This window comes from Triplophysa dalaica, chromosome 16, assembly GCF_015846415.1.
Source record: "Triplophysa dalaica isolate WHDGS20190420 chromosome 16, ASM1584641v1, whole genome shotgun sequence".
Taxonomy (NCBI): domain Eukaryota; kingdom Metazoa; phylum Chordata; class Actinopteri; order Cypriniformes; family Nemacheilidae; genus Triplophysa; species Triplophysa dalaica.
In genome coordinates this window covers 20,703,664-20,724,413 of record NC_079557.1, presented here as the reverse complement: position 1 = coordinate 20,724,413, position 20,750 = coordinate 20,703,664, and the positions used below count along the sequence as shown (strand labels likewise).

General features: G+C 38.0%; 1 protein-coding gene across 1 annotated transcript in view; it reads right to left on the bottom strand.

The window, feature by feature from the left end:
- The window catches only part of il1rapl2 (interleukin 1 receptor accessory protein-like 2), a 155,056-nt gene that overhangs the window by 121,289 nt on the left and 13,017 nt on the right, over positions 1-20,750 (bottom strand). Inside the window, 1 exon segment of the mRNA XM_056769842.1 lies at positions 16,304-16,404. Within this exon segment, the coding sequence (XP_056625820.1) occupies positions 16,304-16,385 (82 nt within the window). The 5' untranslated portion in view covers positions 16,386-16,404.

Genomic DNA, 20,750 nt, shown 5'->3' with positions numbered 1-20,750 from the left:
AGACATTCACCTCTGATTAAAGAAAACTGTAATAGTTGTAGATGCTAATTGAAGATGTGCCGACACTGTATACACTTCTGGATTGTTTTAACCTACATGAAGAGATGTGATATGAAAGCTTCGCTGGAAATGGCTGACATTTAGTGCGCCCATGAACAGGTCCATATACATCGATCTCTACAAGCACAACATCGCAGCCAAGTCAGCACATTTCTGCAGAATTACCCATAATTCAGGAACTTCTGCATGTCCTCATGCCGATGCAGTTTCATTTATTAAAAATGAAATGTTTGCCGTTGCCACAGCCGTAATCTCAGGTGCATTAAACAGTTTTCATCATATATGTATCTACATTTACATTTATGCATTTGGCAGACACTTTAATCCAAAGCGATTTACATTGCATTATACTAGACATTTGTTTTAAGTATGTGCAATCCCCCGGGATCGTACCTTGACGTTGCAAATGCCATGCTCACACCACTGAGCTACAGGTAATCCATTCCCCAGACTTCATAAACCACAAAAAAACAATAAAACAATGAGAATCAAAAGTCTTAATAAGTCATATATACAGTATAATTTGCCACTAAGTGCATTTAATAAATGAGAGCAGACTGATCATAAATAGATATGACGCTCAAACAAATAAGGCATAGAACATGTTTGGAGGTGTGATATAGCCTTATGAAGGAACAGATGAAAGACAGAGAGACGTGTGCTCTCTCATTAAGTCCAATTATACCCAGAGGTAATTATCTATAACATCTGTATTTTCAAAACGAGTATTTAATCTTCTCTTGCTGTTAATGACGTCCACTGTGGCTGTGCTTTGGCAGGAGTCCATCTCCACACACACACACACACACACACACACACTCTAAAAGCTATATTTCAATATATGTGTGCAGATAACGACATCATTTCATGTTACACACACAGTGCAGTATGTTTCTAAAACTGTGTGAAAGAAAATTCAACAATGTTGTATTTAATAAAATTTGGGCTCTGATTCTCAGATTCTGCTTGAAATCCCTTTAGTGAGTCATTTAGCAGGTGCTTTTATCCAAAGTGACTTATTACAGGTTGAGTTCTCCTGGTGTAAAACGAGGTTAAGTACTCTGCTCAAGGGCCGGGGATGATCATTTACTAAATAACCCTTCTGGGTTTTGAACCGGTAACCTTCTAGCCCTGAGCCTTAAGTTTCTCTGCCACATCAGCCATATTTCAACAGATGAGATGATTTCTAGCTGGCCTAAGATTATAGGGGTATTATACCGATTTAAAAAATCGGATGGTTATCCAAGGTCATCTGATAAGGTTCAAATCGTACACCTCCAATCTGCTCGCAGACAGACCTGGTCTGGCCCCTGTAAAATCAAACATGTTAAATATTTATAACCGTAAACCAGGATGATACAACTATGATAGCAACAGTCGGTGAGCGATAAACAAGCTGGGGATCGTGTCCAATGCACAGTGGAGATGAAGGAAGGGTGATCAATACAAATGAACTGAGAATAAGACAAGCTGGGGAGAAATCGCCTGGCTTTTGTAGCAGATACCTGGTGTAGAAAGCTGGCAAAGTTAAACATTAGCTGTTGAAATGTCATGAAATGATGATGTGTAGCATACAGACAGTTACAGATCTATCAGAAGATGACTCTGAATTGCTTTGTGGTACACGTTGTATCCGCTGTATAGAAAGTCTGTGATGTTTCTTGTTATGTGTGTGATGTAACCAGATTACGCAATCCATTAGGATTTGAAACCTGCTGTAGAAAACTAGTAGTTTTCACTGATGTACTTACAATGAAAGTCTACGAGGAATTCCACTTTGAAGATTATGATCACTATCTGAATCTATTCAAACTTTTGTGTTCATTGAAATCAATTAAAATGGTACGCTTATGAACTTAAACTGTTAACAAATAAAAACTACACTAAAACTGAACAAAAAATTGAACCTAAACAATAGGGCTATCAATAGATGAATCTCATCCAAAATAAAAGTCTGTGTTCACATAATATATGTCTGTTTACTGTGCATATTAATTTTGTATTTATAAACACATACACATACATGCATATATTTAAGAAATGATACATTTTCCTAAATAATATGTATACATGTATGTGAAATGGTACCTGTGATATGCCTATGTGTTTATATGTACAAAAATAATATTCATTCTGGATGCGAATAATCGCGTGATCGACCTATTAAATAAGAAATAAAAGTAACAATATGGTTTTAAATATAAAAATACAGTATAGAAAAGGCCAATTTAAATATGAATTAAAAGTTAAGTAACATTGAGATCTCTCTCACCGTGTAAAGGATTCGATATTTACCATTTTTGAATGTGCAACATCTCGTCGGGTCTGGTTAGGACATAGGATATGTGATCCTGGACGTAAAAATCTGTCAATTATTTTGAAATTGGGATTTTTACATCATCTGAAAAATGAATAAATAAGCTATGCATTGATGTATGGTTTGTTAGAATAAGACAGAGGTGGTGAGACCAAGTCATTGCTTTGCAAGTCCAAGTCAAGTCCAAGTACTCAAGTTTAAACTTCAAATCTATAACAACTCATTAGTTCTTTTCCCCCAGATAAGTTTCACTGTATTATAGTATAGTATCTTATAAGTATATTTATGTATTATAGTTCAATGCTGATTTTGGGTCTGACCTCTATAGCTGTAATATTACTGTATACTCAGTTTATATGATAATATACTGTAGAAGATGGAATTTACGTATTAATTAAGTTATAAAATTCTTGTTCTTTAGTCTTCAATTGTGTATTCAAGGTTTCCAGTAAGAATACTAAAAATGTTTTATCACAAACAAAGTACAATTTTCATTAAACAAACCATTCCATTCCATTCCATTCCATTTTCTACCGCTTATCCGAACTACCTCGGGTCACCGGGAGCCTGCGCCTATCTCAGGAGTCATCGGGCATCAAGGCAAAAAACACCCTGGATGGAGTGCCAACCCATCGCAGGGCACACACACTCGCTCATTCACTCACGCACTCACGCACTCACGCACTCACGCACTCACACCCTACGGACAATTTTTCCAGAGATGCCAGTCAACCTACCATGCATGTCTTTGGACCAGGGGAGGAAACCGGAGTACCCGGAGGAAACCCCCGAGGCACGGGGAGAACATGCAAACTCCACACACACACACAAGTCGGAAGCGGGAATCGAACCCCCAACCCTGGAGGTGTGAGGCGAACGTGCTAACCACTAAGCCACCGTGCCCCCTCCCATTAAACAAACCATTTTATAAATTTAATTATTTGTTGTTATAAATTATATATTAACTTTCCAATAAAATTTAAGTATACATCATAAAACAAAATATATAATGTTATTGCAAAACATGAAGGGGGATACGCAATGTCAGGGTATTTATTTAGGGAGTAATTATCATGTTAAATAATGCATTGACTGACATATTTGAACATCATTTTTGTAAGGGTAGAGAAAGTAAGAAAGCATTTTCTGCCGTACTAATAACTGCCCTGTTGATAAAAACAGCATATGCTGGTTTGGTATGTTTTGATGCTGGTTTGTGCTGGTCCTCAGCTGGTTAAACCAGCATCCAAACATACCTAACCCAACATATGCTGTTTTTTTAAATGGGGATATCATCACAAAATGGGCTTCTAAATGTCATGTTTCATAAAACACTGAACAGTTTTGAAAAATGACAAGCGCCCACGTCACAATAGGCGAGGCTTTCTCTGGCACATTGCCAAACACACTCTTACCTGTGTGATCCGCTCCAGAGAACAGCCGACCGTGATCTCAACTCCGATGTGTTGATGTTTGTATTTTAAATATATAAAGACTTGCATGGAAGCATATTAGTAGCTATTTTCAATTTGAAATCCAATACGCAAAATTGCAATGCAGTATGTAAAATGACAGTGCAATTGTGTATTTAAATATACATTTTAATATGCTTCCATACTTGCTGATTCATAGTGTTTAAGTCTAAGTCAAGTCACGAGTCATTGGTGTCCAAGTCAAGTCGCAAGTCTTCTCTGATTTTGTCGAGTCGCAAGTCATAAATTTTGACTTTGGAGTTGATTGTCAGAGGCGCACGGATAGTATGTCCGAAACCTCAGTATGCAAATAAAAGTAAAAAAAAAGTATCCGGATGGTCTACTCTACTGCTTCCACAGAGATTTCTGTGCCTTAGGAGCTGAGCAAAGTCATCAAATTCAACAGTGACTAAATTATGTTTTTTATCAATGCCTACGTAGGATGTTGTCAAGAAGTCATAGGTCAAAGAGCATACAGGTCACATGACCATCTATTTCTACTGTAGTACTACCACACATACTATAGAGAACGTACTGTTTAAACTGTCACAGTATGCTGAAACAGCAACGGTGTCAGGCTATTGTGATGCAGAGCTGTTGAAAAACACACTTTTATTTCGCCGCTATGTGGTCACGTGGTTCACGGAGCGCTTAATATTTCCAAACAAATCCTTGCTGTCAACCTATTTAAATGGATTTTAGAGGGACAGACAACAGCAACTTTATTTGCATTAATTTTGCTTAATATATTAACACATGGGGAACACTGAATACTGCATTGACTAAATTTATAGCAGCATTTTGTCTGGGGAGTAATAAGAATATAAGATCTATAAATATAAGATATGTAAGTAAACTTGTTAAAATGTTTAAACATGCCTTTATTTCACAGCAGTAAATGGTCATCAGTGCAGCCTTTCGAACTATTGGTCACTCCATGACACAAGTGACTTCCTCATTCCATTCTGTGTCGTAACTCTGTCTCTTTCCAAAGTTCTAAAAGTAAACTTCAAAAGAATAAATACAAGTTTCATAATTCTGGCATTAGATTGTAAAGTGCATTGCTGCAACCGCAATTTTGTAACCTTGCTTTAAACCCCAAACATTTCATCTTTACTCAGAGACGATTTGTTCCTGTCAGACTGAAAAAATAAACAACAGAAGACACACAAGCAGGTTCTTCACATAGCGTCACGTTTCAAAGCGTCTCAGCTACGTGACCCCCGGCCAGATCTGACCTCCTCTCTTATTGGGCAGAAATATGGCGTCTCTCTTCGATTAAAAAAAGCGTCTGGCACACGCAGTCTGCAGTACCTGACGGATTAATTAGCAATTATCCATGTGCTATTGAACATCTCTGGAGGCGTGATACAAACTGCTGGGTTTGGCAGCATCGGCGCTCGTCCCTGCCATAGCCCGCCATCCCACTAATAGCAAACTCTTCTTTATTTTGCCCTAGTTTTCATCACTTTCTGTTAAAGAACAGTGCGCACCCCCGTCTTTAAGTGCTTGTACTTCCACTAAAATCACATTACCGCTATTTATTAAGACAGTCGGAAAATGGCTGGGGGATTCAGGAGAGCCGGAAGACAAAAAGCCTCTCTATCCGTGGCCTCTTCCACAGAGCATCTTCTGGCATGTTACGATCTGTGCCACAGAAGGAGCTCTTTGTCTGGCCTGTAATCTCTCTCTCTCGCTCGTTCCTGAACAGAACTACAAAACAGGAGAGGGAAGAAAACAAAACCTGAATTATCCGCCAGCTTGTTCAGCTGGAAGACAAATTATTTCCTCTTGGTTAAACACTTTCTAAGGAATCCGACAGCGGTGCGGTAATGCCTGCCTAAATGCGGCACGGTCTTTAAAGACATCCTTGAATCTCTCTGAAACCAGAGTAAAGGTGAACATTAACTCGCTTTCAGATATCTGCTAATCGGTGCCGCCCCCTTGAAACAATTGGGCCTTGTTTTCTCCTTTTCTTCCAGCAGATGAGTCACCGCGATCATTCCCGTAGACACCGGACGGTTTCTATGGGAACTATAAGCGATTGCTGTCAGATCCCATGAATAACACCTCCGTTTGAAATCCACGGTGCCCTCCGGCGCTACGCCGACTCCGCGTGTGAAGAGGAGCTCGTGTCTGAGAACCCACGACTTCAGGGGTTTGGGAGTCAAGGGAGTGCAACGAGGCCCGGTTCCTCGAGGAGCGTCGGTCGGAGCCGAGGGGAGGTACGCGAGGTCGATCAGCAGAAGGGATAGCGGCTACAGATGTTCACAGATCCTCAAGCCTCAGTGCACCAGGCCATGTCTGATGAATGACTCCTCAAGCATGAAAGCCTTGCGGAAGAAAAACTGTCTAATGGTTTTCCACCAGCATTAACGATGAGCAATATGCGACACGCTGGGCGATGCGACGTTACAGCTTTTCGGCAAACAATAGGAACACTTATTGTGTGCTTCAAAAACCACAGGGTTACAGCGAGGGTTGGCTTCGGGACTATCCGGGGATGGTTTAGGACTATGATTCGGTTTTTATAGATGATTATTTTCCTCGGGTTTTAAAGGTTAGGGTTGTGTTAAAGGGATAGTTCACCCAAAAAGAAAAAAATCTGTCATTATTTACTCAACCTCAGGTTGTTTCTAACCTGTATACTTTTATTTGTTCTGTTAAACACAAATTAAGATATTTGGTATGTATTTGGAATGTTAGCCATTTTCAGTTCTGTGACATCATCCACTGCCATAGAAGGGAATACATATTGTATATTTTGTATATTTTGAAGAATTTAGGAACACAAACCGTTCTGGGGCACCTTTGACTACAACTTAATTTTCCTACTATGGCGAACAATGATGTCACAGAATCAAAAATAGCTAACATTCTTCCAAATATCTTTCAGCAAAACAAAGTAATTTGCACAGGTATGAAGTTACACAAGCATCGTTTTTGGGCGAACTATCCCTTTAAGTTTGAAGGCTGTGATATATTCATTGAGATGCACTTCGAGCAGGAACACAATGTGAACAATAACATGAAGTGCTACACAAGGCAGCACAGCTGGTGTCGCCAGGGAATTGAAATTTCCAAAGAGCTCCTTAAAAATAAACAGCTTTCTTCATTTAAGCCAGACGTGCATTTCAACAAGACAATGAGATCTGCAAAAATAAACCATTTGCCTCTTCAAGTCCTTCACCCTCTCTACACTGTGACGCAAAAAGTGAAAAGTGGCTAAGTTCATTCTTTACATAAAAGATGCATTCAAAAATCAGCTCTCTTGCTGTTTCAACACTTTCACCTGCGAGCGCTACTTTAATTCACGTACGCGTATGCCGACCACTTTCCAGCTGTCTTACCGAACCCGTCCTTATGTTAAAGCTTCATTACACAGCTGAGAGGCGGTGATGGGCATTATAATCATCCCGTCGCCCGACAAACAGACCTGTCTGAAACCCCGAAAGTGCTTTACACTCCCTTCTCTGACAGAATGAACTCAATCAAGACCAAAACAAGCATCTATTGTGTTTAATAAAACATACATTACCAAATGATAAGGTCAAAAAGTGCTCTTGTAATATCAATTGACAAGCCTTTATCCGTAAAAAAAATCTTTTTTACTTTTCAATTTTTTTCAGAAATGGTTTCCCCTGCAGGGCAAGAAAGTGTAATTAGAGCGTTTAACAATAACATCAGCATGCAAACAAGGTACAAACAATGCTCTTAGAATTCAAGGACACTTTATTACACCCTAGTTTAATCAGTAACCTTAATTCAAGAAGGACTTTCTCAAAAGCTTTCTCAAAGAATGCATTAGATTTTCTCATTTTATGAACGTCACCTTAAACAAATTATTTTGCCCAACTCAAACCCAAAGGACCAAACCCACCACAGGCATGGACTTGTCTTAAGGCTAAATACGCTTCAAAGACTTCTCAGATTTTCAGTATGGACTTGTTGCAGAAAGTCTGCGCCAGTCTGCAGATTTTTTCAGTTAGTGTGTTTCTATCTGAAACTTTCAAAAAGTCTTTAAGTGTATGATGTGTAGTTTAAAAAAATCTGTTAAGATTATAAAAGTCTTGTGGTGTTCTCCAGACATGAGTGGTTTGCATTGGCTTATTCTTAAACTGCTATTCCAAATCAAAATGCATTGTACCAAATACATGATCAATAGCTCACGCCCTAAAGCACATTACAGAATGTAATTACATCTTTAATAGATTACTGCCTGTGTATGTGTGAATAATGAAGTGCTGTCTAAACTAAACAAAAACTGAACCTATAAACTATAAATATGAGGTCAGAAAAATCAAGGCATTGTTTGTAAAGGTTAAAAAGTCACAGCACAACAGTGCTGAATGAACTCATTCTCATCTACTGCGTAAAAATAACACACGCTGTTGCAATATTCTGTAATAGGTATGCCACAGTTCAATTGTGTGTGAATACAATACGCCTATTTTTGCATGCATATGATACGCCAATTTTAGTGTGTGTGAAAATTAAACGGCAATTTTTCCTGATAACTTAAAAACCTAACTTTATTATTTGAATTATTTCAGTGTTTCCTCTTCAGGTACATTTCAAAAAGGCTTCTCTCTATCAAGGTGCACGCAAACATTGGCATATCATATATACACACACAATTGATCTTTGGCGTACGTATTACACAATATTGCAACAGCGTGTTATTTATACGCAGATCGATGAGAATAGTTAGGCTGATCAGACAACAAGTACGCAAACAACATAAACAGTAATATTCAATTCATATTCAATTTGCCTAATTAAAACTACTATATCCACAGTTTCATCGGACGTGCGTCTGAGCCCCAGTTATCTTCCTGTTTGTGTTTGGCTAGTGTCTAATATCTTATAACTACTTATTTTATTTATGCTAATATTTATTTGTATTATTACTTTACTGTATAATAATTGTATTAAATAAACGATTTGTTGAATTTTGTTGTATATTTATTTTATTAAACAAAAAAATTGTTGAATGGGTCCTGTAGTTTGTCGCATTTAAAGAAACCGTATGGGACATTGACATCTAGTGGTTGAGCTTGGCATCGCATTCTAAATTCAAAATATTGGAGAGACAAGTTTATAATTTACAGGAACTCTATTATTTGTGTACCGGAACTTCAGCTGGAGGTCACAAAAGTGCGCCTGCACAGTAACGTTTGTTTATGTTGTTAAGATGAAACTGTCTATAGGGTGAAGTTACATTATGCATTCTGATGAAAGTTTTTTTTGTCAAAATTGTGTTACGTCCTGAAAATCATCAAATCCACCAAGCAGTAGGTGATGTGGACAATGCAAGTGGACCTGCATTTATGACGTGTAATCCACAGGTAAATATACATATCGCACAACTGCGTCCAAATTAGTCATTTAAAAGAGATCTTTGTGAACTCTGGAAATGACATAATTCACGCCTTCACGCATTCAGCGTAATAACATAGCACAGGATTTAGCAAGATCAGTGAACGGCTTAATTACAAGCATTAGACAGTTGGGCCGCTGTCTGTGTTCTGTGGGCTTAATTTGGGATGCAGTATTCCAGGGGAAGAAAGACAGCAAATTAGGGTAAACATCAGTGCTTTAAGAGAGCTGGAAATCACTCCTGGTGATCATTTGCCACATGGAAAGATTACACATCAGCACAAAGCAGATATTACTTTTTAAGTGGATTTCCAACGAACGGTCCATAAATTATAGACAAATAGCACACATTTATGTTGACGCTGGCACTTTATGCATCATTGAGAAACAAGAGAGTGTCTAAAAATTGCTTTCTCTTGGGAAAAAGTCAGTATCACTGATCAATGCTACCTGATATGATACTTTATACATCTCACTATACAGCATATCGTTTTTGAATTTCATGTATTTCTTGGATCTTTTCAGGGTTTTTTTGTTTGTTTAAAATAAACCAAAAATCCTTTTTGAGCAAGTACATAAATAATCCGTTTTGAAACGTTCTTTGCATTTCTTTATGTGTATTTCTTTCCTTTCTTGCTTGTTGATCTTGTAAATCTACATGTCAAACTTGCAGATTTTTGTATAAGCTAGGCATTGTTTTTAATGCAATGCTTTAGACATCTTTTCATTGTTATCAGTAAACATCATTTTCTAGCCATCACTCCTTTCACATTGGAAGAGGAAATTGTATGTGAAACATATTGCAGTGTCGAATAGCCAAACTATCAGACACTCACTTGTTTGCTAGCTTGTTAACAATGCTCATCTGTGTTATTTATGAACACGGTCTGTTATCAGACTGCTGACCACACACGTTGATTGTCGTTCATAATTAACCACAGATTGAAAATATTCTTCTGCATTGATAATGCAATGTAATCATTTCATATTTGTTCCATTATTCAGACACCGAACAGAGTGGAAAATGCCAGCGAAGAAGATGGGAATAAGCTAATGGACTGCTCTCATGTTTTAGAGACCAATTTGTGATTGCTTCAAGATGCTGTTGCCATGGGGACCAATTCACACACACACACACACGAACATCCCCCAAGTGTGTTGTAGAAACCCGACAATTACCTTTGATAAAGAGTCTTTGCTGAATCGCTGTGTTAACTATTAGTATCATTATTATTATTGTTAATCTAGAAGGTTTCACAGCACCTGTCAACAGTGATAATATATGATATTTTTCAATGAAGTAAATTGAGTCTTACTTTAAGGACCATAAAATGTTTTGCATTGTGCAATTAATAATATTTTATAATACTCTTATATAGAACGTTAGTTGTAAATAACTATAAATTACAAAAAATAAACATATGCATTACTGAAAAGAAAATCTGCTAAATAAAAAAAGTAAAAAAATCCAACCCTATTCCAAATTTTGGCAAAATTGAATTGTCAAATGTAACCCGGACCTGTTTTGTGAGATCCAGGCAAGAAATGGCGTAATTGATAAAAAAGTGGAAATTAAAGAACGGTGCTTGCTGAAATGAAAATCAGTCAGCTGGTGATTACTTAACTGCTGAATCGTCAAGTCTTTAGGCAATTATTTCACAAATGTGTGAAGTGTTAAGAAATGAAAAGCTAATTCTGTATTAATGAGGTTTTCAAATGAAAAGTGTCAAATGCTGGCGGTGTCTCTCATTGACGTGTCACATGATGAAGTGCTGAGTAAGGTCAGTCTCTTCAAGCAGAACATTAAGACAGCAATTAATGGACATCCTCATATAGAAACGTCCTCGGGGCTTGGCTGTCCACACACATTACACTGGGCTCAAATGGGTCAGTTATTCACACGCTCTCGCTGTGTGTGACAATCTGGACGTCATAATGCACACACTTACCCACAGCATGCCATTCTCGGGTCAAAGGGTGACGTTACATTAAAAAACACTGCTGCTTTCATCAAAGCACTGCGCAGATCTCAGAAGGTCTCTCCGAGCCTTTAAAAGCTGTACTGCTGCACATTAATAATTCACATCTAACAAAAACTTGTATTAGGACAATTTTTTTTTGAAAACAGGGCTGGTATAAGTTTTGGTTTTGGATGTTTGGTTGGTTTTTACTTCTATGCGCAGGTTTACTTCAGTGCGTTGCATGTGCATCAATCTCATTGTCTGATTAAGATTCTATAAAACACATCGCCTACAGTATGTTTGATCATTCAGTTGAAGGCACTCCTATTGAATATACAAAATAACATATATCACAATAATATATATGTCATCATATAAATATAGACTCTCAGGACACACCAACAGTAGTGTTGTAACCACCACGCAAACCTAGTAAATGCGTAGGGCCCCGCAAGCTTGGGGGCCCCTTAGTGGCTAGAGGCGGTAAAATCCTTTGACGCTTGATTTAGACACTAGATATAAGCAATGAAGCAAACGTATCAAAGCGGTGCTCAAAAACGAAAGAAAGCAAAAGAAAATAAATCGAATACTACTTGTACAAATATAACAAAACAACGCTATGAAAATAAGCACGAAAAGAAGAAACTTGGACCTTTTAGTTTCTTATACTGTAGCTAAAAGCATTCTGTATTATTCTGAATAAAACAAAGGACACTTTTTTATAACAGAACCAAGAAGGTTTATTCTTATAACAAACTGTAGAGAATTTTGTGCTGTTATGTAGTTCAACATTAGGGATGCACCGATAGCATTTTAGAAATTTTGATATTTTCTTTCTGGAACTCGCCGATACCGATACCTATAACTGATGCGTGCATAATGTACAATTTTGTTAATGAACCAGTATATTACTGGTTATTTTTTTTATTTAGTTTTTAGGTCTACTTAAATGTAAGTACTATTTTTTAATTAAGTTAAAAAAATTTTATCATAAGTAGCACAGTTTTACTAGCACATTCACATCAGTTTGCTAAAGTAAACAATATACTTTGTGGTCGAATTATAAAAATTCAAGGGGTGGTGGTGTGGTAAAATGTAAGTGTATTACCGGACATTTATTTTGACGGGACGCCGCAAATGGTGTTTGTATATGTGTTCGTGTCCACGTGCAGTGAAACGCTGGCTCTGAAAGCTTCACAAGCTTTAGCGGTTAGCTGTTATTGGATCAGCGGTCATTTCTTGTTAGGAAACAATACATCAGATTCTGTGCCTTTCTTTGTTGTACAGCAAATTCTGTTTTTATGCCTGGATTCCTTGATTTCGTCCGCGTTTTCCGCATTGTGGAAATCATAGGGCTCTATGTATGTCACGTGAGGTATTGGGCATTTGTATCGGTGTGTCATTATGAGTATGAGTACATGAGCTTGGTATTGGGCCGATACCGATACTGGTATCGGTGCATCCCTATTCAACGTAAAATAAATCCAGTTTATATTTGTATGGATATATGTCTCATTAATTCCATTTACTCAATACTGCTGTGCAATTCAAACAAAAATGTTTCTGTGGAGGGCCTCATATAGAGCCCCCAAAATGGTAAACACGCCCTTGCACACCAACTGTTCTTAATCCTCATTATTTCTGTTTCCTACAAATCAGATTAATATTAAAGACAATGAGAATTATGTAGTGACAAAAAAGTGTCAAGGCAAATGAAGAAGGTGTGTTGTGTTGTGTTGTGAATGCATGTGAAGAGAAGTGTTGACAAAAGTGATGGCCTGGAGGAAGAAAGTGTTTGTCCTAGTTTTGTGAGCTCTTATAACAGGTCCAGTGTGCAGCAAGGGAAGGAAGAATCAGCTAATTTACTTGCAGTTTATTTGGTCAATATTGAAATGTTTCTTCAAGCTTCTCTAACTCCAACTCCCATCTGTTTCATGTTTTTCGAGCTTATAAAACGGCTTTAAACCTTGTTTTTAACCTATGTACCTAATCTTGTCAGATCTGTACTGACTTCAGCTGCACGCCGAAATTCACCCTTATGACTGTAAATATATCAAACGTCCTCAAGCTTTGTGAAGATGATTGACGCATGAAGGCTGAGATGAAGCGCTGATTCAAATGAGCTTAAATACAGATGGAGACCTCCCTCATGTAAACGTCCAAGTCAATTTGAGTACATTCTGTACTGAAGAACCTTCCACCAACTGTATGTGTTTCTTGTCCTACAAAATTTGATGAATTGGAAATGGGAGTCTGTATACATTTTTATACATTTAATTTTTCTGTTGAAGATAAAATAATTTTTGAAGAATGTTGGAAACCAAACCGTTCTGGGGCACTATTGACTACTATAGTTTATTTTTCTAATATGGTAGTCCATGACAGAATAAACATTTTTGGGAGAAGCTATCCCTTTAAGGGACAACTTGTTTTGTTTCTTACAGTAGTGGCCAAAAGTGAGTTCTGCCCTATAAGACTGACATCTTTATTCATATATGTGACCCTGGATCACAAAACCAGTCTTAAGTAGCACAGGAACATTTTTTGTTAAAGACAAAAATACATTGTATGGGTCAAAATTATAGATTTTTCTTTTATGCCCAAAATCATTAGAATATTAAGAAAAGATCATGTTACATGAACATATTTTATAAATTTTCTACCTTTAATATATAAAAACTTTATAAAAAAGTGTGAGTGGATGGCTTGCCACAGTACCCCAGATTAACAACTTCAAAGGACATTTTCACAATATTTTCCAGGATTTTAAACGGTTGTATCTCAGCCAGATATTTTCCTATTTTAACAACTCATACATCAATAACAAATGTTAGTTATTCAGCTTTCAGATTATGTAAAAATGAATCCCATAAAACTTTTTTTTTTGTCCAGGGTCACATATTAAAATGTATTAAAGATTTTGTATGCATTTTCATTGTTGTGCTTGGAGTAGAAACTGGAGGTCAGTTGTGAAAATAATTTAAGAAATGGTTTGGTGAAATCATTTAAATGAATGACTTCATCACGTTGTGTTTTGTGCAGTTTGTGCCATGCCCTGCCTATTCTGATGCTTTACTCAAACCTGTATGGCCATTCACAATCAACACTGTGCCAATATCCCCTCCAGACATCCCTTTTGGCCACTATCCCACAATTCTTATGTGTATAAGGCTGTCTCACATAACGCAGAGAAATAACATTCTTTTTTTAAGCAAAGGATGACTTTAGGCAAAGACGTCAAGCCAGGCTGAATTTGCAACACCTTATTGTATGAGTTGTACTCACTTTCAAGGACACTCCAGCTGGTAAAGGTTCAACTTAAACTTCAGATGCTAAACAGTCCTTAACAGATTTCAAAACTGTAGCTTTATACTTTGACTGAGGAAAATGATGTAAGATTGATGCTTACTTTATATAAAAAACATCTCCAAGACCAGATTCAAATTTGTGTCTAAAACCGTATGGAAAATGTGAGCCGTGCTTCTTTCTCTCTTCTAATGACCCGTGTGAACTATTTTCATCTCAATGCAGAGCCAACATTTAATATAATGAATATGCGCACAGAAAAGACGTGAAATGTGAGTTTGTTGAGAAGAGATGTGCTGTCACTTCACACCTGATGAACAACAAAACAGGTGAAATCCCACACACTTGAGGTTGAGGACAGACTCAAGCTATAATTTAAGAAACCATCAAGTTATTGCACGGGTGGCTTTTTGACGTCAGTCAACCCCCCAAACCATGTAACAATGCCCACAGCAAAAACACTTGAGCATCTGCACAGCCATGTGATGTGAAGAAGACCACTCAGAATTCAGACTGTAGCTCTCTACACAGCAAAATCGTGTGGCTCTTTTTATTTTTTCATAGTCATCGAGCCGTTGTATATCACTTAGGATGTATGTAATGTGTTCTGAATTTGGCTTTTTAATGTATGTCCATATGTGTGTTGACACTTCAACGCAATGTGTGTAAAAGCTGAAATGTTGGAAGCCTTGATACTTAATCTGTGACTTCAGGTTATCGCAAAAAAATGTACACAAGCAGTTCAATAACAGCTGAGCCATTGTTACTGACCTTCTGGACTGTTAAATAAACCTTGTAACGATCTGGAAAAAATCTAAATGAAGAGTTTGTTTCCAAAATGAGACAATGCTTTTTTATTGTGTTATGGTGTTTTTATGGTGTTGTTTTGTTAGTTAGCTGTAATTTTTGAGTTATTATGGCTGAAATCAAAACAAACCAACTGCAGTTTGATTGCTATTAATTGGAACGCACAATAAAAAAGCACATGTACATTATTACTCACTTAATTAAATTAAATGAAGCATCTAAGTGAATTGCAATACATTGCGACTGTGGTAATCTCCTTTTATTTTCTGAAATAAAGATGTCTCTATTCCTATTGAGACAAATCAGTCCAACAAATCACAACATTGGAAACAAAAACCGGCACCTGTTCACATTCCAGTAATGCTTTCATACAGGTTTGAAGTGATGACTATTAAACGATGACAGTGACCAACGTATGTTACTGCTAATATTTCATGCAGCAGAACTATACATTTCCAGCCCAGATTGCGACACCAAGTACAGTATCTCACAGTTAATTGTGGATATTAAAAACAAAACAGGAAGCATATCTGTTTATTTGGTGCCACAGTAAAACATACATGCCAAACTCTGAAATCTCTTGCTGGGTGAGAAACTGACGGTGGAGATTGCCTCTATGTTTTTTACCGCCCACATAAATGCCCGTTTGGTGCTGATAACATAATTGCTCAGCGCACACCCGCACCCACACACAAACACACACAATGGATGTGGAAAAAGACTGGAATAGCCTGAGCTTTTCCCTCAAAGAAAATGTGCACCACAATTTCATCAAAATCCACTTCATCACTTTTTTATTAACTGAATCAGAAGCTGGGTATCTTCTCTGTGGTCGATTTTATGGTGAAGCGAATCTACAGCGTACTGCATTCCACATTGCCATCATTTCACGAGTTTTAACCAAAGAACAACCACAGCAATAACACAACTCGCTCACAGTTCATCCAACTCGGTTCTCGGTCAGAAATGATGCTGTAAGTGACCAAAACTGCCTCCCATACCTGAGTTCCTCTTCGAGATGTATTTAAGATTGATGGATGCCGCTGAATTGATGAGAAGGAGCATGAACGCAGCAAGCTTCATCTTTCAGTCGTCTGCAGCTCTATGAGAAAGCAGAAGAACAGTGTGAGGAGGGTCAACATATTTAGCCCGACTCTCATTTTTAAACAAGAACACATTCGGCTTCTCCAGTGTCCCAAAGCTAAAAAACAGAACAGCTTGCTTTCACGTGAATATGTGGGATCACCATGTTCAAGTATCATCAGCATTTATAGTTCAATATTAACACAGCCCGTTGTGTGAAGACAATATAATCAAATACAAATAAGAAGACTGGAGTTATGGGTGCAAAATTGCAGATGATTAAAAAGTTGCATAAACACCTAGACAATGAAGAGTACATACTGTATATTTTATGCTCTTGAATGGCCCTCTTGCAATTTTTTTTCTGTTCTTAAAAACCAGAAACCTCGGACTAACTAGGATAAAGGACATGTCACACTGGAACGAACCAACAAAAGTGTGTTGGACGAAGGCTTTTTGTGTTAAAAGCTGTGTGTGTGTGTTACGTGCAGGTCTGTTAATGGTTGCGTTGTTAACCGCCAAGAGCCCATTAAGCACTCTTTTAAGGTATCTGATGAAAAATTTAAAGAGTCTGTTCCAAAGCTTTCCCAGGAAAGCATACAGCACATCTACAATAAGAGAGCCCACGGCTCTTTACAAAGAATTTCTCTGCCTCAAACTTTCTGCCAGGAGCTGAGGTTGCGGTCAGTCCAATTATGACTTCAACATTTTTCCGCAGTACCTTTGCTAAAATGTTACAAAGCAGTCCCCTGATGCTGCTAACCTTCTAAATTGTTTCTCTGTTTTTCAATTTCCCTCCAAAGTGGGTGTGTCTGTTACACAGAACTATTTTCATTTAAATAAAGACACAGTGGTCTGACATGTTCGGCGTGTTATGAGTTGCCTTGGTGTTTCCAGTATTCCTCTGGAGACATTTCTGCTAATGGAATTCCCAGGTGAGCGCATCTGAAAGTGAATTTTAAATGAAAAGGTAACACGCATAGCCGACACCATCTGAGGCTGGGTGAGACCAGCACTGGCCCTCACAGCGTTTCTATTTCTGCACCAGGTCATTTAACTGACCAGCATCAGACCCGTCTGAATCTCTGCACGAAAATTGTTTGTGTGATAGCCAGCACTGGCCTCTGAGCCATAAAATCTGATAATAAACACAAGTTCAGCCCATCACTCTTCACATTTCTGCTCTTCAGGAAGATCTGTTTGTATGTCCACGCCATTTCCAACATTGTAAAGCAGTGGTGTGTAAATGGTTAATCATGTCTCTATTTCTACGGCCCACCCATCAAATGAGGTCGCACTCTGACGTCTAGCCCTTGCAGAATGGCATCAGAGTTGGTCAGCATGTCCTATTTGGCGACTCTGTGTTTGTGTGAATGACATGGATAATGGCTAAGGCAGTCATAAAGGTTGACCGGGCAACTGACCCGACACATCAACAAGCACATGCCTCATGCTGTTGCTTGGTCAATGGCTGACCAAAGTCATGGACATCCATGGGAAGCCCTTTCTTAAACTTCTCAGGAAAAGCTTTTACCAATGCTGTCACTGCTGACGTGAATAAGTGCTGCACTCCAAATCAACTTTTTGTCAGCTGATCCCTCATAGGGCTCATAGAGTCTATGCTCGCTGTGTGGTGTGAGGGTCTGAGGGTCATTCTTTATTTTATGGTGCATGGCGACTTCTGTCAAATGTGTCTCACTGGGTCCGTAGAAACATCGAGTATGGCTATAGCCTTTAACACAGCCAACCCCCCCCCCATGTGGCTCTAGTCTTGAGGCAGGAGATACTCCACCTTCTGAAGCAAGCACCCATAGAAGAAAGTTTGACAGACACCGCTTGGCTGTCTTTACATGCCAATCGTCCAGAAAAGGAAATTCCTCAAGTATGCTTGCTATTTTGGGGGTTATTCCTTTCAGACTAGGTCTGACCCCCAAGGCTCCAGGGTATGCACGTTTTGAACTACCTCAATGAATGACTGGTTTTGTTAAATTCACAGCAATTCGTCATTGATATTCGGTCCTCCTTAGTTTGAGGCGGAATCTGTCTGCATCTTTTTAAAGCTGGGCAAAGTCTAAATGGGTTTATTCCACAGACTGTTAGGTCTTCTGTTGGCTCCGCTGGCATTTGAGCAGGAGGTTTATTATCAATGTATTTTACTAGCCGATAACTGGCAGTACTTCGTAGCGTGGCATTATGCTAAACTGTCTCGATAACATCAGGTACTGATGCAGGGTTAACTGAATCTATGAAAGTGAACATCTCAGTTATGCAAGTAGGTGGTAATGAGATGCGGGCATTTTCCTCAGTTCTGCTTCAAGGCTTTCTTTGTGGAGAAATCCAAGGAAAGGTTGAGGAAGGTCATCCCCTTTCGTCACCTCAGGGGACATTGCTGGCACAATTAGCCAATAAATTGGCATGATTCTGAAAACATTACATCAACAAGCAAAAGAACCACCAATCCATGTGGTTGATTGAACTGCCAGCCTCCACTGGAACTGCAGCATCCTTCCAAACTTTGAAAAAACAGCTCAAAACATCCCTATTCTGTGTCTGGTGTCTTTTTTTTACTCCAGCTTTAATCCTCCAAGTAGCATGGCCTTGTAAACTAACAGTACTTTTTACCGTGTTGACAAAATGTTTATATGCTCTCCTACTTGTAAGTCTCTTTGGATAGAGGCATCTGCCAAATGAATAAATGTAAAATGTAAATATAAGAAGTAAATTATATAAGCAAGAAAGTTACAATTATGTGTAGTCAGTATTATATGGGGTTACCAGTATAAGAACCAGGGGCTGACTGGCCATCTGGAGCACCGGTGGGTTGCTGTTTAAATGGCAGCACATGAACAGACCGGGAAAACCAGAACACGATTGCAAACGGTGGGAGGGGAAACCACACAACTCGATCTCGATCATAGAAACTGTTATATCACAAGCAACTTACCAGACCGAAGTAAACTAAATTGTTATGTAACTACCCATTAGCTGTGTCTGAATTTGCCTCCTATCTTCTATATAGTGCACTATATCGGGTGTCCGCCATTTTGTAGCGTTGTCGGATTTCTGAATAAACAACTCGCTCCCTTCATTTTTGTTCTTCTTTTTACCCACAATGCATTCTGATTTTGAGTGTGCATCCGAGTGAACTCACTCATATTTGCCATGAGACAATGCGAATCAACCAGCTGGAGGTGAGGGACCTTAATGCCACAAATGTACGTTTATACACTTGTGTTTGTTCTTGTTGATGGTTATTTTCTACTTTTTGAGAATAAACAGATTGAATAAATGTTGTATATAGCAGTGTTTTATTTTAAATATATTTAGAAATTTTATTAAACATGATAAATGTAATAGTAAATAAATATGGCCAAAATTTGTTTTGTTCTCTTTATTAAGAACTAATAGCCTACAATAAACGTGACAAATAATGTAAAAATGAACTTTACCATTTTACAGGTGTAGTGTGATGAAGAATGTCAGTGACTGTGAGACACAGGATATATAACGTAAGTTTCTGAAATTGTTCACTCGTTTTCATTCACTTCTACCCCATATAGTGGACTATTTAGTGCATGAGTGAACAAGTGAGAGAACTCAGATACAGCTCTTGATTAGCTGCTTCAGCTGTGTTTGATCGGGGTTGGAGCTGAAACCGTCTATTTGTGGAACCAAATGTCCGAGATGTTTTGAAAATGTGTTTCTACAAAATGCATTTTGTTTTGTATTTTGCTTCACAAGAACATTGGGTAACACTTTACTAAAGCATATGTATAATGAATTATGAAAGCAGTGTTAATGTATTAATTATGCCTTGTAATTCACCTTATAATGCATTGTGAAGCCTTATGAATTATTGTTACCTCAGTTAATACACTATAACACTTATCAGTTCATTGTTACACTTTGCATTTTTAATTTGGTTATAAATATCATTTAAAGTATAACATCACATTAGGAACAATTATAATGCATCATACCCTTTAAAATCACCATGAATTATTTATTTATTTATCATAACTTATTTATCCGTGCACACCATTATAATTTTTTCATTCATTTGCACTTGTAATCTTTAATCAAAACGTGAAGCTCCTCTGCCCCTCTCAACAACAACTCTTCACCGCATGACATCAGCAACAAAACAAGAGGTAGGACAATACTGCCTGTCCAACTTACAACGAACCAATCAAAAAGGGAAGGGCAAAATAAAGCCCCGCCGTATATTTTTTTCTAATTTCAGAGGCCGTTTGGCCAAAAGAAGGTATTTCCAAACTTACAATATACAAATATAAACAATTCTGAAAATGTTGCCCGGCATTTTTAGCCCTCCCCTCCAGGCCCAATTTACAACGAACCGATCAA